Genomic DNA, 20,372 nt, shown 5'->3' on the forward strand with positions numbered 1-20,372 from the left:
CAGTGGTCTGTCCTGAATTTGGAATCCTCAGTTGTGACCCACTGAGACACAGTGACACCTACATGCCAATCTCTATCATAATGATGGCATCATTGACACTCAGATATCCACCCAAAGCATATTGCCAAACTCACCCATTTCATCATCACCCATAACAATTTTACATTCAGTAACAAACACTTTGTCCAAATCATGGGAACATTCGTGGGTACTAGGATGGCTCCCCATATGCCAAACTCTTCCTGGGCCACATTGAAGAAGAATTTCTGGACAAATGCAACACAAAACTGATGATATAACTGAGCCATATCAATGATATTTTTATGCTCTGGAGAGCTGACCCATATTACCTCATAGATTTCCACCAGAAGTTCAACAAGCACCGTGAATCTATCAGATTTTCTCTAGAACACTGCAACACCAGCACCAACTTCCTGGACACTACAATCCGCTTCAGCAGTGGAACTTGTATACAAGAAACCCATGGATCACCACACCAACCTTCACAGATCCAGTAACCACCTCAAACACACCAAGAAATGTGTTATCTACAGCCAGGCACTTAGATACCACAGGATATGCTCTGAGAACAAAGTCCTGGGTGCATACCGTAACGCACTTAAAACCACTTTGTAGCAAAGAGGCGTGGATGCCCTCTGAGATTGACAGTGAGGGATGGCCAGACGCCCCCTGTGGGTGGAAATAAGGAAGGCCATGCTCACCACGCCAGAAGCAGAGGGGACAGGAACAGAAAGTATAAAAGGCGGGCCCTGTAGCTCAGTTGAGCAGCATCTGCCAAAGGAGATGGATGTGTTCTCCCCACGGCTGATTTAGGAGCCTGAAGAAGATTTGTTACCCTGAGGACTCGCCCGAACTGCCTGAGCCAACCAATGCTAAGGAGCTGTTGGGGTTCACTGGTGGTGTACCCCAAAGAGACACTAGACTCTCACCACTCTGAGGTGTCACCTCCTGGACCATTGCAGCGGAATTGCTAAAGATCTTCTCCTTGGTGGGCATGCCCCATGACATCCTCATGGACCAGGGCACGAACTTCACATACTGACTCCTTCGAAAGGTCTAAGGCCTCTTGAGGATCAAAAGACTCCAGACATCCGTATACCATCCACAGATGGATGGTTTGGTTGAGTGGTTCAACCAAACATTAAAGTGCATGCTCTGGAAATTTGCTCCAGAAGAACTTCACCACTGGGAGCAACTTCTTCCTCCTCTGTTGCTCGCTGTTTGGGAGATTCCACAGGCTTCCACTAAATTTTCTCCATTCGAGCTGTTATATGGCTGCGGGATTGATGTATCTAATGAGGGAGATATGGGAGCAGACCCCATCCTGAGCCCAGGGCATATTCCAATATGTACTGCAGCTCCAAGAACCCTTGGCTCTGGTAGGGGCCCTCATGAAGGGGAATCTCCAAGGAGTCCAGGTGAGAGGATATGATCAGGGCATATGTGTTTGGACCTTCGAACCGGGAGACTGAGTCCTTTACTGCTACTCTCAGATGAGTCAAAACTGCTAGCCATACTGGCAAGGTCCATATGAGGTCATCCGCCAGACATGCCTCATCAACCATGAGGTCTGATAGCCTGACCGGAAAAAGAAGTGCTTGATTTGCCATGTTAATCTTCTGAAACCCTGGTGCAAAAGGGAAGGGCTGTTAATAATCCTGCAACCCGCCCCCCCCCCCCCGAACCCGAACTGGAGCCACAGGCCCCTGTGGGAACAGAACCTGAGATGCTCAGGGATACACTCTTGGAGGAGAAGCTAAAGCAGGCCAGATGTCTTATTGAGGCTTTTCCTAGGACTTTTACTATTGTTCCAGGACAGACCACCCAGATCCACCATACTATACTATCTACACCAAACCAAAGAAGTCATCCATGGAACAACCCGACCACTCCTGTGGTCCCATGCAGGACACAGTAGAACAGGAGATCTAAGCTATGTTTTTGGAACTTGAGGTCATCAAGCAGTCCCCTAGTGAGTGGAGGAGCCCTATAGCGCTCGTCCCCAAGCTGGATGGGACCTGTCAGTTCTGTGTAGACTTCTGGAGGATTAACGCAATTTCTTGATTTGATGCCTACCTGATGCCATGGGTAGATGAACAACTTGATCACCTTAGGGAGGCATAGTATGTTACTAACCTTGATTTAATGAAGGGATACTGGCAGATCCCACTGGAGCCCAATTCAAGGAAAAGACAGCCTTCGCCACCCCCAGTGGACTCTACCAAGATGCCCTTTGGTTTCCACATGCCCCCTGCAGCGTTCCAGCACTTAGTGGACCATCTGCTGCAGCCCCACGGTGAGTATGATGCAGCTTACCTGGACAACATGGTCATATACAGTTGCCACTGGGAGGACCACCTGAATCCAGTGGTGGCTGTCTTGAGGACCCTCTGAGGGGCAGGTCTCACTGTGAATCCCAAGAAATGCTAGACTGGATGGTAGGAAACAACTTACCTAGGATACATCTTGGGATGAGGCAAGTTGCGCCCTCTACTCAGAAAAATCCAGACTATCCAGGATCACTCAACCTCAGCCACTACGAAACAGGTCTGGCAATTCCTGGGACAAGTGTGGTACTATCATCGCTTCATCCCAAACTTTGCAACTATTGCTTCTCCCTTGACGAGGCTGCTTACCAAAGACCAGCCACTGTGGGTGCAGTGGAACCCCGACTGCAAGGTAGCCTTTCAGGCTCTGAAAGACCATGTATTCCGAGAACCCATACTATATAGCCCTGATTTTACATGCTGGTTCATTGTCCAAACCGATGCTTCAGCGGTGGCAGTAAGTAAGGGCTGTCCTCTTGCAGGACATTGACAGTGAAGAGCACCCGGTAGTATACATCACCTGTAAGCTGTTCCTGCGGGAGTGGAACTACTCAGTAATTGAGAAAGAGGCTCAACTTGTCAAATGGGCCTTAGAAGCACTTCACTATTACCTCCTCAGGAGCCCCTTCATGGCTCTGAAATGGCTTCAGGAGATGAGAGATATCAGCTCCCGCTTGATGCACTGGTACCTGACTCTATATTCATTTGCCTTTACCATTCAACATTGTGCCAGTAAGGAGCACGCCAATGCAGACGTTGTCATGACTTGAGGAAGGGAACCTGACCAGACTGGGAGCTGAGTTTGAGGGGTGTGTGTTTAGCAAAGAGACATGGCTGCCTTTGGAGACTGACAGTGAGGTACGGCCAGATGCCCCTGGTGGGTGGAACCAGGAAGGCCATGCTCACCACACCGGAAGCAGAGGGGACAGGAACAGGAAGCATAAAAGGCGGGCCCTGTAGCTCAGTTAAGCAGTATCTGCCAAAGGAGATGGATGTGTTCTCCCCACTGCTGATGCAAGAGCCCGCAGAAGACTTCAGTTACCCTGAGGACTCGCCCAAGCTGCCAGACCCAGCCAATGCTGAGGAGCTGTTGGGGTTGCCACTGGCGGTGTACATGAAGAAACAGCAGACTCTCATTGCACCGAGGTACCAAAGCTAGAGAGAGTAGGAAGTAGCCCAGGGAAACGAGACAGCAGTCCGGTAAAGTGCTGGTCTGATACAAGGTCAGCGTGTTGTGGCTGGATCCCGGCTGACCCAGTGGCAGACCACTCCGCCACTGTTAGGGCCTTGGGCTGGGATGCAGTGGAATTGAGTGGGCCTGTGTCCCTCTACTCCCTAGGGTGGCAGCCTCCCCAGCTTTGGCCAGAAGGCCTGTGAGAGTCTACGGTCCACTGAGCTAGGATGCTGGACTGTGTGGAGTGCTCACCTCTTGTCGGAGCCCCCTAGACTGTGTGGAGCGCTCACGCCTCGCTGAAGGCTGGGCTTCAAAACTCTTACCTGCTCTTGCTTGGAGCTCTAGACTGCTTGGTGCCCTGCTCTGTTAAACAATTGGGTCCACCTTGTATTTAGGTTTGATACTCAAAGTACCTTTCCCAGCCCTGAAGAGAAGCTCTGTGGAGCTTGAAAGCTTGACTGTTTCATCCACAGAAGCTGGCCAAGTTAAAAAATATTACCTCACCTACCTTGTTTCTCTAATTCTAATTAAGGATTTTATTTTCAGATCGATTGTATAACTCACTGATGTTAAGATGCAAAGTTTCAGGACATTCAGTGGAAAGTGGATGCAGCATTCTTTTAAACTGGTTTAACCAAATGTAATTTTTTAAGTACAAATGCCTGTTTTTGTTAGAATATGTAAGTGAGAAGGCAGCGCACCGAAAGGATACATTTTGATTTTTGCTTATGAAGGGCTGGGTGCAATTTCTATCAAGGGTTAGACAAATGTTAACATCTACTGGACAGATATACAGCTTTAATAGATTTAGTTAATATTATTTTCATGGAGCCTGAAACCAAAACATTCAGTTTTAATTTGTCAGTAAAAGAGTGTTTTTCATCGTTAGTTGAAAATTAACCTTAATCCAAAAGTTTGCATGGCTTGACCATTTTGTTTTAATGAGTTCCTGATCTGCACTGAAAATGTATATAACTTTTTGATAAACAATGTCATGAAATGTCTTGCCCTCAGACTACAGATATTGTCACTGTTAATGCAAGCTATCTGTCCTGTCATTTCAGGAATACCAAGAGTTGCTCAGTGTAAATTTAGACTACCCTTGCGGTTAATTTGCTTTCCAGCTCAACCTTCAAAAACAGCAAACCACAAACTAACTATTGATACCAATAAATCTCCTGTCAGTCTTGTGAACCTTTTCCCAGGTAGGACTTTTGATAGTGATGTGTCTGTAACATAAGAAATGTTAGGAATTCAGATTGGAATCTTTCATCATGAAGTAATGATAGGGTAATTATAAGTTAATTGCCAAATGATAAATACAAAGCTGAATATTTTTGTTTGGCTTTAGTGTACGAAAGTATGATATGTATTATCAGGATAAATCAATGTAGGGCTTTACATTTTGTTAAAATATTATAATAATTATTATGGTTTACTGCGTGGAAACCAACGTATCAAAATTCTTCATTTGTGACTGCGATGTTGCATTACTTCAAGTGTCAATATTTTTCCTTTTATTTCTATGCAAAATACTGTATGTATTGATTTTCAAATGTATTTAAGCTTCAGGTAAGTAATCCTATAAAGACTTGCCTTTCTGAGTTTTTGTGTCTTCTGCATTTAGGTTTCAATATAGGTTCCAGTGTTATCTGAAAGCTTTGAAATTTTTTCCCCGAGTTCCTGTTTTATAGATTTTTTTTAAATAGTGCATTTTATTTTATCATTTTGTGATTCACATCAATATTATTTTATTGATCAAATTGAAAAATGTAGTAAGACAGTTTTTAAAAAGGGAAACCTACATAGAGCAAAATTTACAATTTGTCCAATGGCCCCAAAACTGTTGGTACTGGTCCAGAACAACACACATAATTACAGTATTTAATTAAAACATAGGTTGCAGACTTGTAGCCAAAAGGGTGCATCAAATTGTGTAACTTTAAATTCATCTTTTTTTACAGTGGCTGAATAAGGAGCTGAATAGATCCTCTTGTGATCTATGAGGAAACTGTGGGTTTGTGTGGGTCCATTAATGCATATTGGCTATTCTCTCCCCTCCTCCTCCTGATTTTTTTTTGCGATGATGGTAGAGTTATGTACATACCCTTGGTCCAGCCCTTTTAAAACCAGGTGTGCTTTACAGCGCACTACATACAGTAGTAAAATTGCATAGTAGCTAATTTAACAAGATAGTCATTCTTCACCATCTATGTACTGAAAGATGACTGAACTCTGAAAATCTAAAGGTCTTTTCCCAATAGGTTATAGAGTTGTGGGGCTCATCTGTGAAATTTTCACAGAACTTTGAGTAGAGGGCAGTGTGGAATTGCATCTCCCCAGGGGGAGCATTCTGGAGGTACAGTCTCTTCTAGGGCTGCACAGGATTCACCCTATACTATCTTAGGGTATGTTGCAGATTGAAACCCACAGTGTCCTGGTCATGTTCTGTTAGGGTGACCAGACAGAAAGTATGAAAAAGCGGGACAGGGGGTGGAGGGGACAGGAGCCTGTATAAGAAAAAGACCCCAAAATCGGGACTATCCCTATAAAATTGGGACATCTGGTCACCCTATGTTCTGTGGGCTGGTGTATTGGGTGGGAGAAGGGGCCGTGGCCATGCTTTATCTCTGCCTCTTTCTGTATTATTTACTTCCTGAAGGCAGTATGGACCAAGCAATCTCTGCTCAGAGGGATGGCTGCTGTTCTCTGCCTTTGCCTTCATATGCCCTCATATTTGTTACCTGTACAAAGACAGTCTATCCTTTAATGTGGATGAGAAGTTTTGCTGCAATCTTTTACCGAATTATAGCAAGATACTTATGTAGTTTGTGTTGAATTTTCTCTTGTAGACTTTGCTGATCAGTCTAATGAAGATCAGGTAAATGTTCTGGGATTCCAGTTCTTAACTGGTTCTAGAATCACTCTTCTTGCTTCAAAAACCTCACGTGAGTAATATTGGAAATAACTTAATTATGGATTAAGATAAGATTATGGGCCAGATCATAAACTGGTGTGTGTATGCCGATTTCAACCAGCTGAGTGTCTGTCCACATGTAGTATATTAGTTGCTGCATGGGGAATTTTACACAGAAGTTCTCTTAATGTGAATAGGCTATCCCTTAGCAAATTCCTTGAACCTTCCAATAATAATTTGGAAAAGCAAGGAAATGCTGAAACTAAACAAAATCCTACTTAGTTATCGTATAGTAGTTTTTTGAAAATCACTAAAAGGGTGCCAGATAATTTGGGTTTTTTAAGTTATCGCATATAAATTTTATAATGTGATAGGTCTTTATTCAAGACTGAAAAATCTCAGAGAGGAAATGGGCTTTTAGCCAGGTACTTAGGTGCTTCAAGATGCAGATAGGCATCTTGTGGAATTTACAAAACATTAAAGCAGGTTAGGTGTCTAATTCCACTTAACTTTCCATGGCCCTTGACTTTCAGTGGGAGTTAGAAAAACACCTAACAGATTAGGCACTTGTCTACATTTGTACATTTTACATGCCAGATTTAAAAACTAAAATACTTGTTGCCCACTACCGAGTTCAAACCGGAGGACATAGAATGGATGATATATGAACACTATCTTGATTAAGTGACAGACATTAAAGCTAGTTTGTTGATCTGCAATATTTTTATCCAAATAAAATTACAATTATAAAAATTAAGAGTTATGGACACCTCAGGAATGGAGATTGTCTGTAACTCTGAAATGTTCATAACTCTGAACAAAATCCAGCTTCAGCTCCAGCAGTTCAAATTCCAGGCCAGGTTCCAACCCTCCTAGCCAGGGGGGTAAAGGGAGAGTATGAAAACAGCACCCATGGCCTACAGGAAAGCAGCGCAGACCCCATTGCTTCTTCTGGTCTGGCTGCCTTAGACTGGGGGCAGGAGCTCACAGCTTTGCCTGTGAATCACAGCATCTTCACTTCCTAGCTGTAAGTGGGTTCCCCGTGTGTGGGGGTGGTGATAAGGGTGGGGAAAGGCACCTTTCAGATGCAATACAGGCACAGTACAGTATTTGGTTGGTTTTTTTTGGTCTCTAGTGCTGCCTGATTGGTTACTGCGAGTTTAACATGGTGTCCGGTTGACCAGTCAGTTCATGACTCTGGTGTTTGTATCCTTGAGGTTCTACTGTAATCCAAATCTCTAAGAAATATGTGTTTTTAAAATAATTTATTCAAGATGGCTTTTATAAATATCAGTGGCATCAAGGTAAGACATTCAAAACTGTGAGAAAATAATTAATACTTTTTTAACAAAGCCATTAAAAACTGGAAACATCTGGACAGTGGTTAATTAAGATGTTTCAAAATATCAGTCATTTTACATTTATAGGATTCATATTTGTTTGAATTAGGTTATGTGTGCACTATTTGTGTGCTGTGTTTTATTGTTTGTTGACTTTTAATATTTAAGTTGACAGTAGAATTTAAACAGTTTGAAATAACTGGAACATTCAGTAATAGTTTCTAGGAACCAAAGAATTTAAAGGATATGTAAATAGAGTTTTACTTATAAACTGAAGTTAAAATCAGTTACTTAGATTCCTGTTTTATGGAATTGTTGTATTAAACATTTCACATGTATGGAATAGATCCATGTTGACTGACATGAGTTGATGATCTGACTGGCTAGACTGAATGTATTTTAACGTTTAGTGAGGACATGATTTTCAATCCTTCCACTCTAACCCCCAGGTTTTTCCTCTCCATTCTAATTTTGTTTATTCACAAGCTAGGAATGATGCTTCTAGTCTTAATATAAACTTTCCACATTGCCCTATTTGTTTCTTAGACCTGACTTGTAAGGATCACACTACAAAGAAGATTTAAAACATTTATTCTTCCCCCTAATCTGACTAGGCATCATTTTTCTTGTCTTGTCTGGGAAGCCTTTTGAAAACAAATAAGGTGTTTCATGCCACTTTCCATGTAGCAACCTGTCGTATGGCTAATATCTAATTCACATTGGCTGGGGTAGCTACAAAATACATCAAATCTTTTTTGGTTATGTTGTATCTTGGAAAAAAATCTTTAATGTGTATGAAACACTTTGAAAAATATTATACATAAGGAAAGTCTGTGTAGTGGTATTTTCTTCTCAGGGCTTCTATGAGCAAAGGTTATCAATAATACAAATGCATTTAAAATTATGCTGTTTGGTAGAATTTCATACTATTAAAATTAGTTGTGTTTGAATGGCTAAGTTGTGTGTGTCTTGGAGTGCAGACTGAATGTGTAAGTGTTAGAGCTCACTCATTATCCTGTAATTATGTATTAGCTGTGTGTGTTTGTATAATAAAGTTTTCCTTTTCAGTGAGATCTTTTGGAAGTTTTCTTTTTTTTTTTTTTTTAAACAAAAAATGTGTAGAGCAAGTGACCTGTACCAGATGAACTAATGGTCCCTGGGAAAATAACAGTGCTTTGAAATTGAAGTCCTTTGCTGATGGAACAAATACAGCATGGACCAGAGGAAGTACAAACTTCTCCTGTGTTCCACCTCAAAGGTGTCTCAATGCTGATCTGGAAGTGCTTGGTGCAGTGGTGGTGAAAATCTTTGTATCCATTTAGTTGATAGCTTCTTTGTTAAGGCTGCAAACAAGCATGCCAGTTACTGTGTCTATTTTTACAATGTATTAGCTAATCCATTTTAACTAAGAATTAAAAAACCCTAATATAGAAAAAGCATGTTCATCACATTAACTAATCAGTTTGAATCCTGGGGAGGAACTGGAGTTTCACCTTGAATGTATGTTAAAATTCAGCTTGCCCTGTATGCACTAAGATTTTAAAATGTGTTAGCCAACATATTTTAAAAAGTAAACCTTTTTATACTAGTCTAGAAAAAGCCTTTAGTGCTAATTGTGTTGGAATTTTTTGTGATACGGGTGCTTGTCTCCTATCCACTGGACTGGAACTACCATTGAGTTGTGAACACTTTCAGTCACTCTCATCCTAGGTTGGATTTGAAAGAGTCATCTGCTTTCCTATGTCAGAAATTTCTGAAAGAAATGTACTTGTACCTTGCAGTGAAACAGCTTTTTCTACATTTAAATGTTAAATTGGTTGACTATTATAAAGGCACTTGGAAAGCAGAAATAAAGCGAATTGTTACTGCTTCCATTGAATTTCTATTTTTAGAGCATTGATACAGTACAGTTAAGGTTTCTCAGTTTCCCTTGTTCATATACACTTTTTCCAAATCTAATTAAACTTCTCGCTCAGCCTAACAGCCTACTAAGTCACATAGAGTAAATGACTACCTTGCCCCCAAATACGGTTAGATTGTGTTTGTATTGACCAGCAAAAAATGTATTGAAACTATTTTAGGGAAAACTGGGTGGGTGGCCTCACCCCCACTTTAAACCATTAATGTATTAGTTATGTCAATTATAAATGAAGTGGCTGTTGATTTGGTCTGAAACTTTCCAAGCTCATTTCATTAAAAGGAAAGAAAAGGCAAAATCCAGTGCTGTATCCACCAAGCCCAGCCATTTCGCTGTGAGATTTAAAAAAAAAAGGAAAGTAGGTTGAATGTTATCTTTAACAGATGGTGTTCTTGTCTTTAATAGACATGTTTTTAAATAAAACTTGCTTCTTTCCTGTAACTTCGTAAACGGAATTTGTCATTCTATCTTCAGTGAAATGCATATTCTGGGAGTAATGCCAGTGTTCATGTCAAACAATCTTGGATTACTAATCTTGAGAAAATGTTTAATAAGTATACGAATGTTCTAAAAACTTCTAGTTCATTTGATTTTACTGTGAACTTTGCTAACGAGTAAAAAAAAATTGATTAAAAACAATCTCTATTTTTCTGTATCCAAAACCTCAGTGACCTTTTGCATCACAGCTGCACTTTTGTATTTCCTCTCAGACATGTAGTGATGGATGAATAATGAAAAGAAATATGGCAGTGTTGTTTAAAAGTGTCTCTCTGGATAACCGTTATTTAAAAAAAAATATTATTATGGTTTTCAACAGCATTTTCCTTTCTTTACTTTTAGTTAGTGTTGATTTGCTGTACAAGAAACTGGAGAGAGAAGAATTGCATACAAATATGATGTAGAGTCAGAAGTGTAGCTTTCTTCTGTCAGCTGTATGCTCTGCAACCTACTAAAATATTATTTAACTAGGTGAATTTGATGTTAAGGATGATGTGCTAATGCCAATAACTGTGTTTTGTCTTGATTTAATATTTTATTCTTACATTAACACCTTTTATCCAGCAGGATCGCAGATCACATTACAAATTCTTTGTATACATTGACATAATTCCCTATTATCTAAATTAACAACCTTTGAGGTGGTGTGTGCAGCCATTCTTCATTAGGAAAGCAACTCAATGTGTTTTAGGAGTTGAAGTGAAGAATGGTTTTCTGCTTGAAACTGTTGTGGGAATGTTGATGTAATGTAAAATGTAATTATTCAAGATAAAATAGCCATGATCGTATATGGTCATGGCTATTTTAAATGAAGGTTGTCAGGACCTTAAATGGAATGGGGCCTGGTTATCACTGGTACCACGACTTTGCTTGTATGATAATACAGCAGTTTAAGTCACCAAGAGTGCTCAGTCTTAACAATTTACCTGATTTAATCATGATGAGGCTAAAGTCAGAGAATTTTAAATAGGGAATCTTCAGCTGGTAACTTCTCTTTCCCAGTTGGTTTATCAGAGTATAAATGAGCCAACACTGATCACACTGCAAGTTGTATCTGTTCTCCAGGGTTTTTTTCTGGATGAATATTATCGATGGGTGATGGTGCTCAGAAAGATTAAGTTTTGAAGGGATTATCATATATTGGTAAAATGTCATTGTGTAGTTTTTATAAAGCTTGTGCACGAACCCAGAACACTAGTTGGATACATTTTAAAATATGAGATAAAGAAATAAGAGAAAGATGCCACCTCTATTAGCACAGTGCTTCCTAGTAAAACTGAAGTGATACTTGGGGAAGGAACTGGAGGATATGGCAAGGTTTACATCTGCTCTTCTTATTGAGGGTGCATATCTGTCGTTTATTCCTGAAGTTCACAGTCTTGGTGCATTATTAAATTTCTAACTGCGGTTGAACAACTGTTTACCAGTAATATCTAGGCAGGTCTCTCTTTAATCTCAGCCTGCCCAGAAGTTTTCAACTGTTTCTTAGATATACAGATTTCGATACCATAATTGATGCTTTTCTCAAAATTAATTGACTGCAATGCATTCTGCTCTGGAATCTATACTTGTTGCCTGATGGTTTCTGGGTAGAATTTAATTTGTTAATTTTATCTATCTCTTTGGACATACAGGTCTGAGAGAGCCACATGTTTGTTTCCCTGATTCTTGACCCACCCCATAACTCAGAGCATCTTAAAGGATACTTAATGTTTCATTAATAGAGGTTCCGTAGGGACTGCTGTGCTGGCCTCTTGTTACTGGAGTGCACTGAGTTTGAGCTCTCATCCTAATCTGCCCAGGAAAGCTCATTAAACCTGGGTTGTGGGAGTGAACAGCATAGCGCTAGTTATATTAGCTTTATACTGCCCCCCCGAGGAGTCCCCATACATCAGGGGAATCATACTTTGCTCGTGGTACAACAAAGTCAAGTAGTCTGATTTTGCCCTTGTAGAATTAAGGCTATAACATGCGACTAAACAGAAATAGCATTTAAGTTATGTACTTATTTTGGTGAAATCATATTTTGGGGACTTAGTTCTGCATAAAACAACTGACCTGGTTCAGATCCTAGAAACTTGGGAATCAGGCTACAAAATTTTACCATTAAGTGCTGGAAAAACTTGGATAAAATCACAAGGATTGGTAACTTAGAACTACCTTAGGTAGATGAAATGTGAGAAATACTTAAACAACACCAACAAAATTGTTTCTTTTATGAAGACTTTTATTAAAGATTTTTGAACTATTTCACAACTTGAACTAATTCCTTTGTATAATGACTTATCTACAGAATATGAACTAGTATATATGGCTTCACCTTTCTTTACTCCTTGTTTTGTTTTGTTTTGTTTTTTGTTTTTAAAGAACGGTATAGAATCCAGAGTGAACAATTAGAAGACCTTTGGCTAATCACAAAAGAACTCACTTTTCGTCTTGAAGAACATTTCAAGAAGCAAAATAGCAAAGACTTCACTTGTACCTTTTCTGGTTCAGTTCCTTTACAAGAATATTTTAAACTAATTGATCGCCATTTTGAGGTATGTCTCATAATATTTAAGCCGTTGATACATATATCACTTTCTAATATTCAGTTTTGCTCACTATTAGTTGTCCCTAATCCCTACCACAGTATTTCTGTTTTTTTCAAATGTTAACCGGGGCAACCGCTTGCTACCTTAATGATGTGCTTCTGATCTAGTGCATTAGAGCCTGCAGTGCAACAGTACTGAAGCTTGGCTTGCCTAGCGGTCTGAACTCAGGAATGGGAATCAGGATGTCTTATCTCTGATTTGACTCCCTTTGTGATGTTGGGCAAGTCACTTAATGTCTCAGTCTCAGTTTTCACATCTGGAAGATGGATATTTATGTCTTTGCATACTCTCACAGTTCAGGGCAACTGCACCTGGATTCCCCTTCCAGGGTCCATTAAAGGCACTCGCTCTAGGCTCCTGGTGCCTCAGTCATCACCTCTCCTCTGTAGAGACCTGCGTATGTCTACCTCCTGACTGGGGTTTTGCCAGGCTTCACAGTCCCCTGCTGTGATATCCTCAGCAAACCAGACTTCCTGGAAGGCTAGCATCTCTACTTTTCTTTCTCCTTAGAGGTTATGAACAGTGTAATTGCCCACAGTTACAACTTACCACACAGCTCTTTCTAAGCAAGCACATGTATTCTTAAGGTGAAAGCATTACAGACAAAACATTAAAAACAATAGAAGAACCTACCTGGATGCTAAAAAGCTTACCAGAGGTCACCCTAACTCCAAATTTGGGCTCTGGTGGGTATCAGTTCTTCAAAATCCACAACGGGGTTTTCCCTGCGGTTACAAGTTCATAACTGTCTCTAATTCAGAACCAGAACAACTATGAATAATTTGATATTTCTCTTCCAAAGCTTGGGCCTGTCATCTTGGTCTCATGTAGCAGGTGACCCATTCCTCAGGGCATAACTTCAAAAGGCATTTTTTTTTTTGTATAATCAAAGGGGGTCATGAGGCTATTACACGGGGGGGGGGGGTCGCAAGCTGTCAGCCTTCACCTCAAACCCTGCTTTGCCTCCAGCATTTATCATGGTGTTAAATATATAAAAGTGTTTTTAATTTATAAGGTGGGGGAGGTGTCACACTAAGAGACTTGTTATGTGAAAGGGGTCACCAGTACAAAAGTTTGAGAACCACTGCTAGACATTCCCCAGGAAAACCACTTAACAAATTTTGTTCCCAAAGTCCCTTCTTGTCTGGCACATTGTTCAGTATAGTCCTTTGAACCCGCAGGTCTAACATATGTCCCATTTCCCACCCATCCCATCCCACTGGTGAGAAGTTATATGCAATCCCATCCCACAATCATATAAAACCCATTAATTTAATACAGTGGACTCTGAAAAGACTTAAACTAATTCAGTGAGGTCTCCCAAGGATATGGCAGGAAATTGCCATATCTGTCATACCTACATCTCAGAGCTATTAAGATTAATTAACTTTTTTATAAAGGTCTTTGAAGGTGAAAAGGTCTGTATTAGTGGTAAGCATTTATTTATTATGGAAGTTAATTTCTGAATACAAAATTATTTAAGTCAGTCATGTTTAAATGTAATAAAGCCTAAAATTTTCTAGTGCTTGAAGTCACACTATTTTAGCCATTACTGTCAAAAATGTACAATTGTTGAAAATTATTCTAAAAACCATGATTCTGTGTTTAATTTCTGGGCATGTGTTAGCCTTGAGCAACCCTTGTGACTGGGGAGCATATAGTTTCACTGGGTAAGTGATACAAGTGGGGATGATGCTGTGTGTACTCTCCACATTGTGCATGTGGACGGGAGCTGACCATAATCTGGCTCTGAATTCCTCACTTACTCATTTCATTTTAATGGTGAGACTAGCTCTGGAATTTGTTACTGGTGATGTGCCAATTTACATTTGCTGTTTTTAACAATTTAATGCCATGATATTGAAGCCATGAACATTTGTTTTGACCGACTCATTTTGTTAACCATAAAAAGTCCCTTTAGACTGAAAAATATTGACTTCCAGTTACCTCTTTTGTTAAGGCAGCATTACAAAATCATCACACACATTCATTGGCCCAGGCACAAACTCTGCACAATTTCCCTCTTGACCATGATGATAAAAATCCCAATATTTTAGCTAGCTTGTGTAAATTAAATAAAAAATTAAAATAAACCGAACCAAATGTACTGCCCACTGCCCCAGGTAAGTTAGAATTTAGCAAGCTGCATGAAGGAGAGAGCTCTTTGAATACTGTGTCTTTTCAAAGGTAAAATACCACAGGGGTTCTCAACTTTTTTTCTCTCTGAGGCCCCCCCACCAACATACTATAAAAACTCCATGGCCCACCTGCGCCACAACAACTAGTTTTCTGCATATAAAAGCCAGTACCAGCGTTAGGGGGTAGCAAGCAGTGCCATTGCCTGGAGCCTCATGCCACAGTGGCCCCCAGGAAGCTAAGTTGCTCAGGCTTTGACTTCAGTCGCAGGTGGAAGGGCTCAGGGCCCCAGACTTAAGCCCCATGCAGTGGGACTTTTGCTTTCTGCCCTGGGCCCCAGCGAGTCCAACACTAGCTCGGCTTGGTGGACCTGCTGAAACCTGCTCGTGGCCCCGCAGGGGGCCCTGGACCTCTGGTTGAGAACCACTGAAATACTATATATTGGGCAAAGGTGGTGACACGTGAACATATGAATAAAGATAATTTTTTAAAGTCCTGTGGTGCTGTCACATCACTCTGAGACATGGGGCCATCATGGAGAAAGACATAAGTTCCAGTCAGGATACTGTAATGTTTCAGAAGGCTCTGTGTGGGCCCGAGCCTAGCTTCAGAGTCCCTCAGTAGTTTCGCAAAATGAGTTGCATAAGTGTGCTTCTGCTTCTACCTGATCAATTTTTAGAAAAATGATGTTGACCAAAATGAGTCAAAACCAAGAAAAAAGTGGGCAAAAATATTTGTGCCTTGGAGTATCATTTCAACTTGCATGGGGTTTATTTGACACGTGGCTCCAAAAACAGTTTCAAAACTCACTTATAATCAAGTGTAATTTTCCTTTTTAGTCCCTGGCTAACTCTTCTGAGTATGATTATTTTCTTTAATGGCTAATCTAAAACACAGCTCATATGTCTTGTATCCATTGGCAATAATGGGATATGGGTCATAATGTATTATAGTTCATAGCCCTAGAGTTTTCTCTTTTTTTGGCTGTAGTGTGCTGCCATTTGGAAATTGAAGTTCTCTTGCATGAGAGAAAGCAACAGTCCTGAAACACTCATAGATGCCAAAGCACGAGCATTACTATATTCTAAATAATGTAACATTTTTGTTTGTTTAATTTATTAAATCTTTAGTGTGTGTAAAAGTACTGTGAGTGCTACTCAGTAAATTCTGAAAAGGCTAGAATTATTATTAATCATTTATATTCTAGTAGTTGCCCCAAACCAGTAATCCAGATTAGGGCTCGTTGTCTTGGATGCTGAGCAAACAGAAAAGAGAGAGTCTCTGTGCCTGAAACTATGTAGACATCTATTTTTCTTTGCCTAAATTTTAAGTTTCCAGGGCACATCTCTGCTTCATTTTGTTTCCCCCAAGTGGTTGAGTTGGATCACAGGCCTGTTTTCTGTGATATCATTTTGATATTTTATTACATTTTCTCTAGCATCTAGTTATAATGTTTGTAAATCTTTTTGTATCGACCAGCCCAATTCTGCTCCCAGTGAAGCTACCAAAACTCACATTAACTATAATCAGAACAGGATCAAACCTAGAGAGATAAAAATAGAAGGTTGAATGTTGTTAACAGGCGAACTTTGTCCAATCCTAAATAAATCTTGAAGCCTAAATAAGCCTAAATACATTTGAAGTTTGAAAAACTGGTGTGATTGTGAATATAGTAAGTTAGCCACCAATCATAGCTTTTGTCTATTCTGATGGCTGGTGCTGCAGTATTTATTATCTGATTAAAGAGTCTCTTCTCTCTTGAACAGAGCAAAATTCTGTTCTGTGTTATCAAGGCAATCCTCATGCTTCCCTCTCCATTAATTTTGACAGACCCCTCCCCTTTTTTTTGGTGCACTGTAAGAGTATCATCTGAGATTTTCTAATTCCCTCTTTATTTCCTCCCACACTCAAGGGTACTGCTTAGTTTGCTCTAGCTTCCCTGAGCTATTCTATGTGGATATCATGTTGATTATCCATGCATCGTGGTTTATATCTTAGGTTATGCCAGCCTCCTTTTGCCATTCCTCTGTTATGGTCACTTGAGAAACATTAGGGAAGACTAATGTCCCTATTGCCCATTGTCCTGGGAGCAGCCTGTCTTGCAATGTTTATTTTGCTGACTTCTGGTATTCGCAGTTGTGCCAATCATATGGAAGAAAGTACCTATTTGGAGAACTCCAGTTACTGGCCAGAGAGCCAATTTTAGAATGTCTTCTGTTATGTGATTGTTGTTCTGGAAAATAAAATAGATCATTATACAGATAGCTGTATGAATTTTATTGTCTGGATATTGATATATAATTTTGCCAAGTTTTTGTGGTTATTTCAAGAAAGCTGGCTCCAACACTTGACCTCCAGATATTTGGCGTGGGAGTGGGAAGGTTTCCCCAAAAAGAGAAAATCCTAATCTCAGCAAAGGCAGAATTTATTACTTTAAATCATGTTCAAAGACAGTCAGAACCCTTCTCTTTTTATGCAGTGAGTATTATATTGAATATGTTTTATGTATGTGCCACAGACACAGCATACTGAACTAAGGAGAAGTCCTCATATGCCAGTGGTGATGAGTTAATTTCAATCCTGTCATAAGACCTCATGATGAGATTTTTGTGCCTTATCACAGATTACTGTGGCTGTCAACAGTTATTTTCGATCTCAATAATAGCTGGCATTATTGCAACCTGTTGGTAGATCTCATGATGAATGTGAAATTAACCACACCAATAGAAGCTGCATATAGTTACTGTGACCATAGAAAGTGGCTATTTGAATTTATAAATACTTTTAAATTTTCCAAGAATTTTATTATTGTTCTACCATTTCATTATAAATGTGTGTTTTGAAGGTAAAAATCTATCTACTGGGATCAGATTGTTTATCTAAATTTTTGAAACTCCATCAATTGTAGCTTCGCTTGAATGCTGAAAAATTTGAAGAACTGTTGTTCTGAAAGAGCCTACAATTTAGAGCTATTGAAACGACGATTACTAACTCGATTCAAAGACAAAACACCTGCTCCCCTTCAACATCTGGACACCTTGTTAGAAGGAACTTACAGACAGGTCAGTGCTGTTTGTTTATGAACCCCACTACATTGTTGCTAAAAACTTAGTTTCAAGCACATAAGCTGTATTTTACGTTTACCAGCCAAGAGACCAGGAACGGAATTTGTTTAACCTAATATTCACTGCAAGTTTCAGATGATTTGCAATGGTTTTATTTGATCTAAAACCACAGAATTTCTACTCCTGGGTCACACCAACATAACAGCACATTGTTCTTTCCAAACTGATGTGGATAGTGTAAATATTTTATAGTTCACTCACTTGTATAAATATTTTATGGTGCACTGTAAACTGGTGGGAATGGTTTGGCTGGTGAAACAGTCACAACAAAGTAATCTGAGGCTGACCATGTCCTTCCTCAAAGGTTGTTATTTCCTGAAGGTTTCAAAATGCAAGAGCTACAATAAAAGTAGTAAAACCAAATAAGCCTAGTTTGGTGTTACTTGGTGTTATCCTGCCAGAAAACAACAGAAAAACTCCAGTGTTGGTTACTACCTGAGCCATATTGCTTGAGTCATCCCTGTCCCAAGGCATGTTCCTCTTTTGTCTCCCAAGCAGTCACTTTCTTAGCATTTCATATCTTTCTGCTAGGAAACCTGATTAGTCTGTCATCTCCAGCCTGCCTTGTTGTTGCCTCCTGGTAGGTGCATGGCTCTGAGATGCTTTTAAATAGCATTATTGAATCTAATTTTTAAAAAAACTATCAAACAAAGTCTGATTCACCGCATGGATGGAACGCTGCACATATTGAAGTCATTGTGGCTTTGCATAGGCAAGCAGTCCTCTTGTGTCCTGAGAGTTGCTGGTTTGAGACCTAAGAATATGATCAGAATAAAATAGTTGAACTATGTTTGATCTGACATTCTGGCTTTATACTTCTGTGGGCAATCAACTCAATATCACATTTCTGACTGAATTTTTTTTTGTAATAATATATGGAGATATACCTATCTCATAGAACTGGAAGGGACCCTGAAAGGTCGTTGAGTCTAGTCCCCTGCCTTCACTAGCAGGACCAAGTACTGGTTTTGCCCCAGATCCCTAAGTGGCCCCCTTCAAGGATTGAACTCTCAACCCTAGATTTAGCAGGCCAATGCTCAAACCACTGAGCTATCCTTCCCCCTCTTTTTAAATCTACTATTGTTGGAAGTTATATGAAGAACTACTGTAACAGAAGGAGAGCAAAGAAATCTCTCTCCAGTCTATTTACTTTGTATATTTGACAGCATTTTCTGTATAACCAGTTTCATTGTTTCCTCTGTAGAGTCAGTTGGTCATTATCTTTTGTTTGTGTGACTCTCACACTGCCCAGAGGAGAGAGGCTTTTTTAAATTAAGAAAATGTGGTACTAAAATCACAGTAATTAGCATGGAGATTTGGGCTGGGTTGTTTATAAATGACTAGATTTATTTTGTTAAATATACTGGCATCTTGGACAGAAAAGGTTATAACAGCATTCTTATTAGCAGAATTAGTCTTGAATTAAAGTTAGAACTAACTTTGGTGATAGTTTGATTCTTGTTAGACATGGTGTAGTGAAAGGATTTTGCTTCATAGAATATTCGGGTTGGAAGAGACCTCAGGAGGTCATCTAGTCTAACCTTATGCTCAAAGCAGGACCAACCCCAATTAAATCATCCCAGCCAGGGCTTTGTCAAGCCGGGCCTTAAAAACCTCTAAGGATGGAGATTCCACCACCTCCCTAAGTAACCCATTCCAGTGCTTTACCATCCTCCTAGTGAAATAGTTTTTTCTAATATCCAACCTAGACCTCCTGCAGTGCAACTTGAGACCATTGCTCCTTGTTCTGTCATCTGCCACCGCTGAGAACAGCCTAGCTCCATCCTCTTTGGAACCCCGCTTCAGTAGTTGAAGGCTGCTATCAAATCCCCCCTCACTCTTCTTTTCTGCAAACTAAATAAGACCAGATCCCTCAGCCTTTCCTCATAAGTCATGTGTCCCAGCCCTCTAATCATTTTCATTGCCCTCCTCTGGACTCTCTCCAATTTGTCCACATCCTCTCTGTTGTGGGAGGCCCAAAACTGAATGCAGTAGTCCAGATGTGGTCTCACCAGTGTTGAATAGAGGGGAACAATCACTTTCCTCAATCTGCTGGCAATGCTCCTACTAATGCAGCCCAGTATGCTGTTGGCCTTCTTGGCAACAAGGGCACATTGTTGGTTCATATCTGGCTTCTCGTTCACTGTAATCCCCAGGTTCAGTTTGGTGTTTTGTGTTAATTTGTTGTTGAAGCCAAACCAAAGAACTGAGCATGAGTTTTAACCCTTCGTAGGCTGGAGCTGGAGACATGCCTCCTGCTCATGTAATTAACCTATCTAGATATTTTATCCCATGTCATCACCACACCCTACAAGAAAGTAA

General features: G+C 40.1%; 1 protein-coding gene across 1 annotated transcript in view; it reads left to right on the top strand.

The window, feature by feature from the left end:
* The window catches only part of BBS9 (Bardet-Biedl syndrome 9), a 493,194-nt gene that overhangs the window by 117,002 nt on the left and 355,820 nt on the right, over positions 1-20,372 (top strand). Inside the window, 5 exon segments of the mRNA XM_030549388.1 lie at positions 4,587-4,727; positions 6,375-6,470; positions 12,563-12,735; positions 17,834-17,902; positions 17,904-17,987. Of these exon segments, the coding sequence (XP_030405248.1) occupies positions 4,587-4,727; positions 6,375-6,470; positions 12,563-12,735; positions 17,834-17,902; positions 17,904-17,987 (563 nt within the window).

Source organism: Gopherus evgoodei, chromosome 2, assembly GCF_007399415.2.
Source record: "Gopherus evgoodei ecotype Sinaloan lineage chromosome 2, rGopEvg1_v1.p, whole genome shotgun sequence".
Classification (NCBI taxonomy): Eukaryota; Metazoa; Chordata; order Testudines; family Testudinidae; genus Gopherus; species Gopherus evgoodei.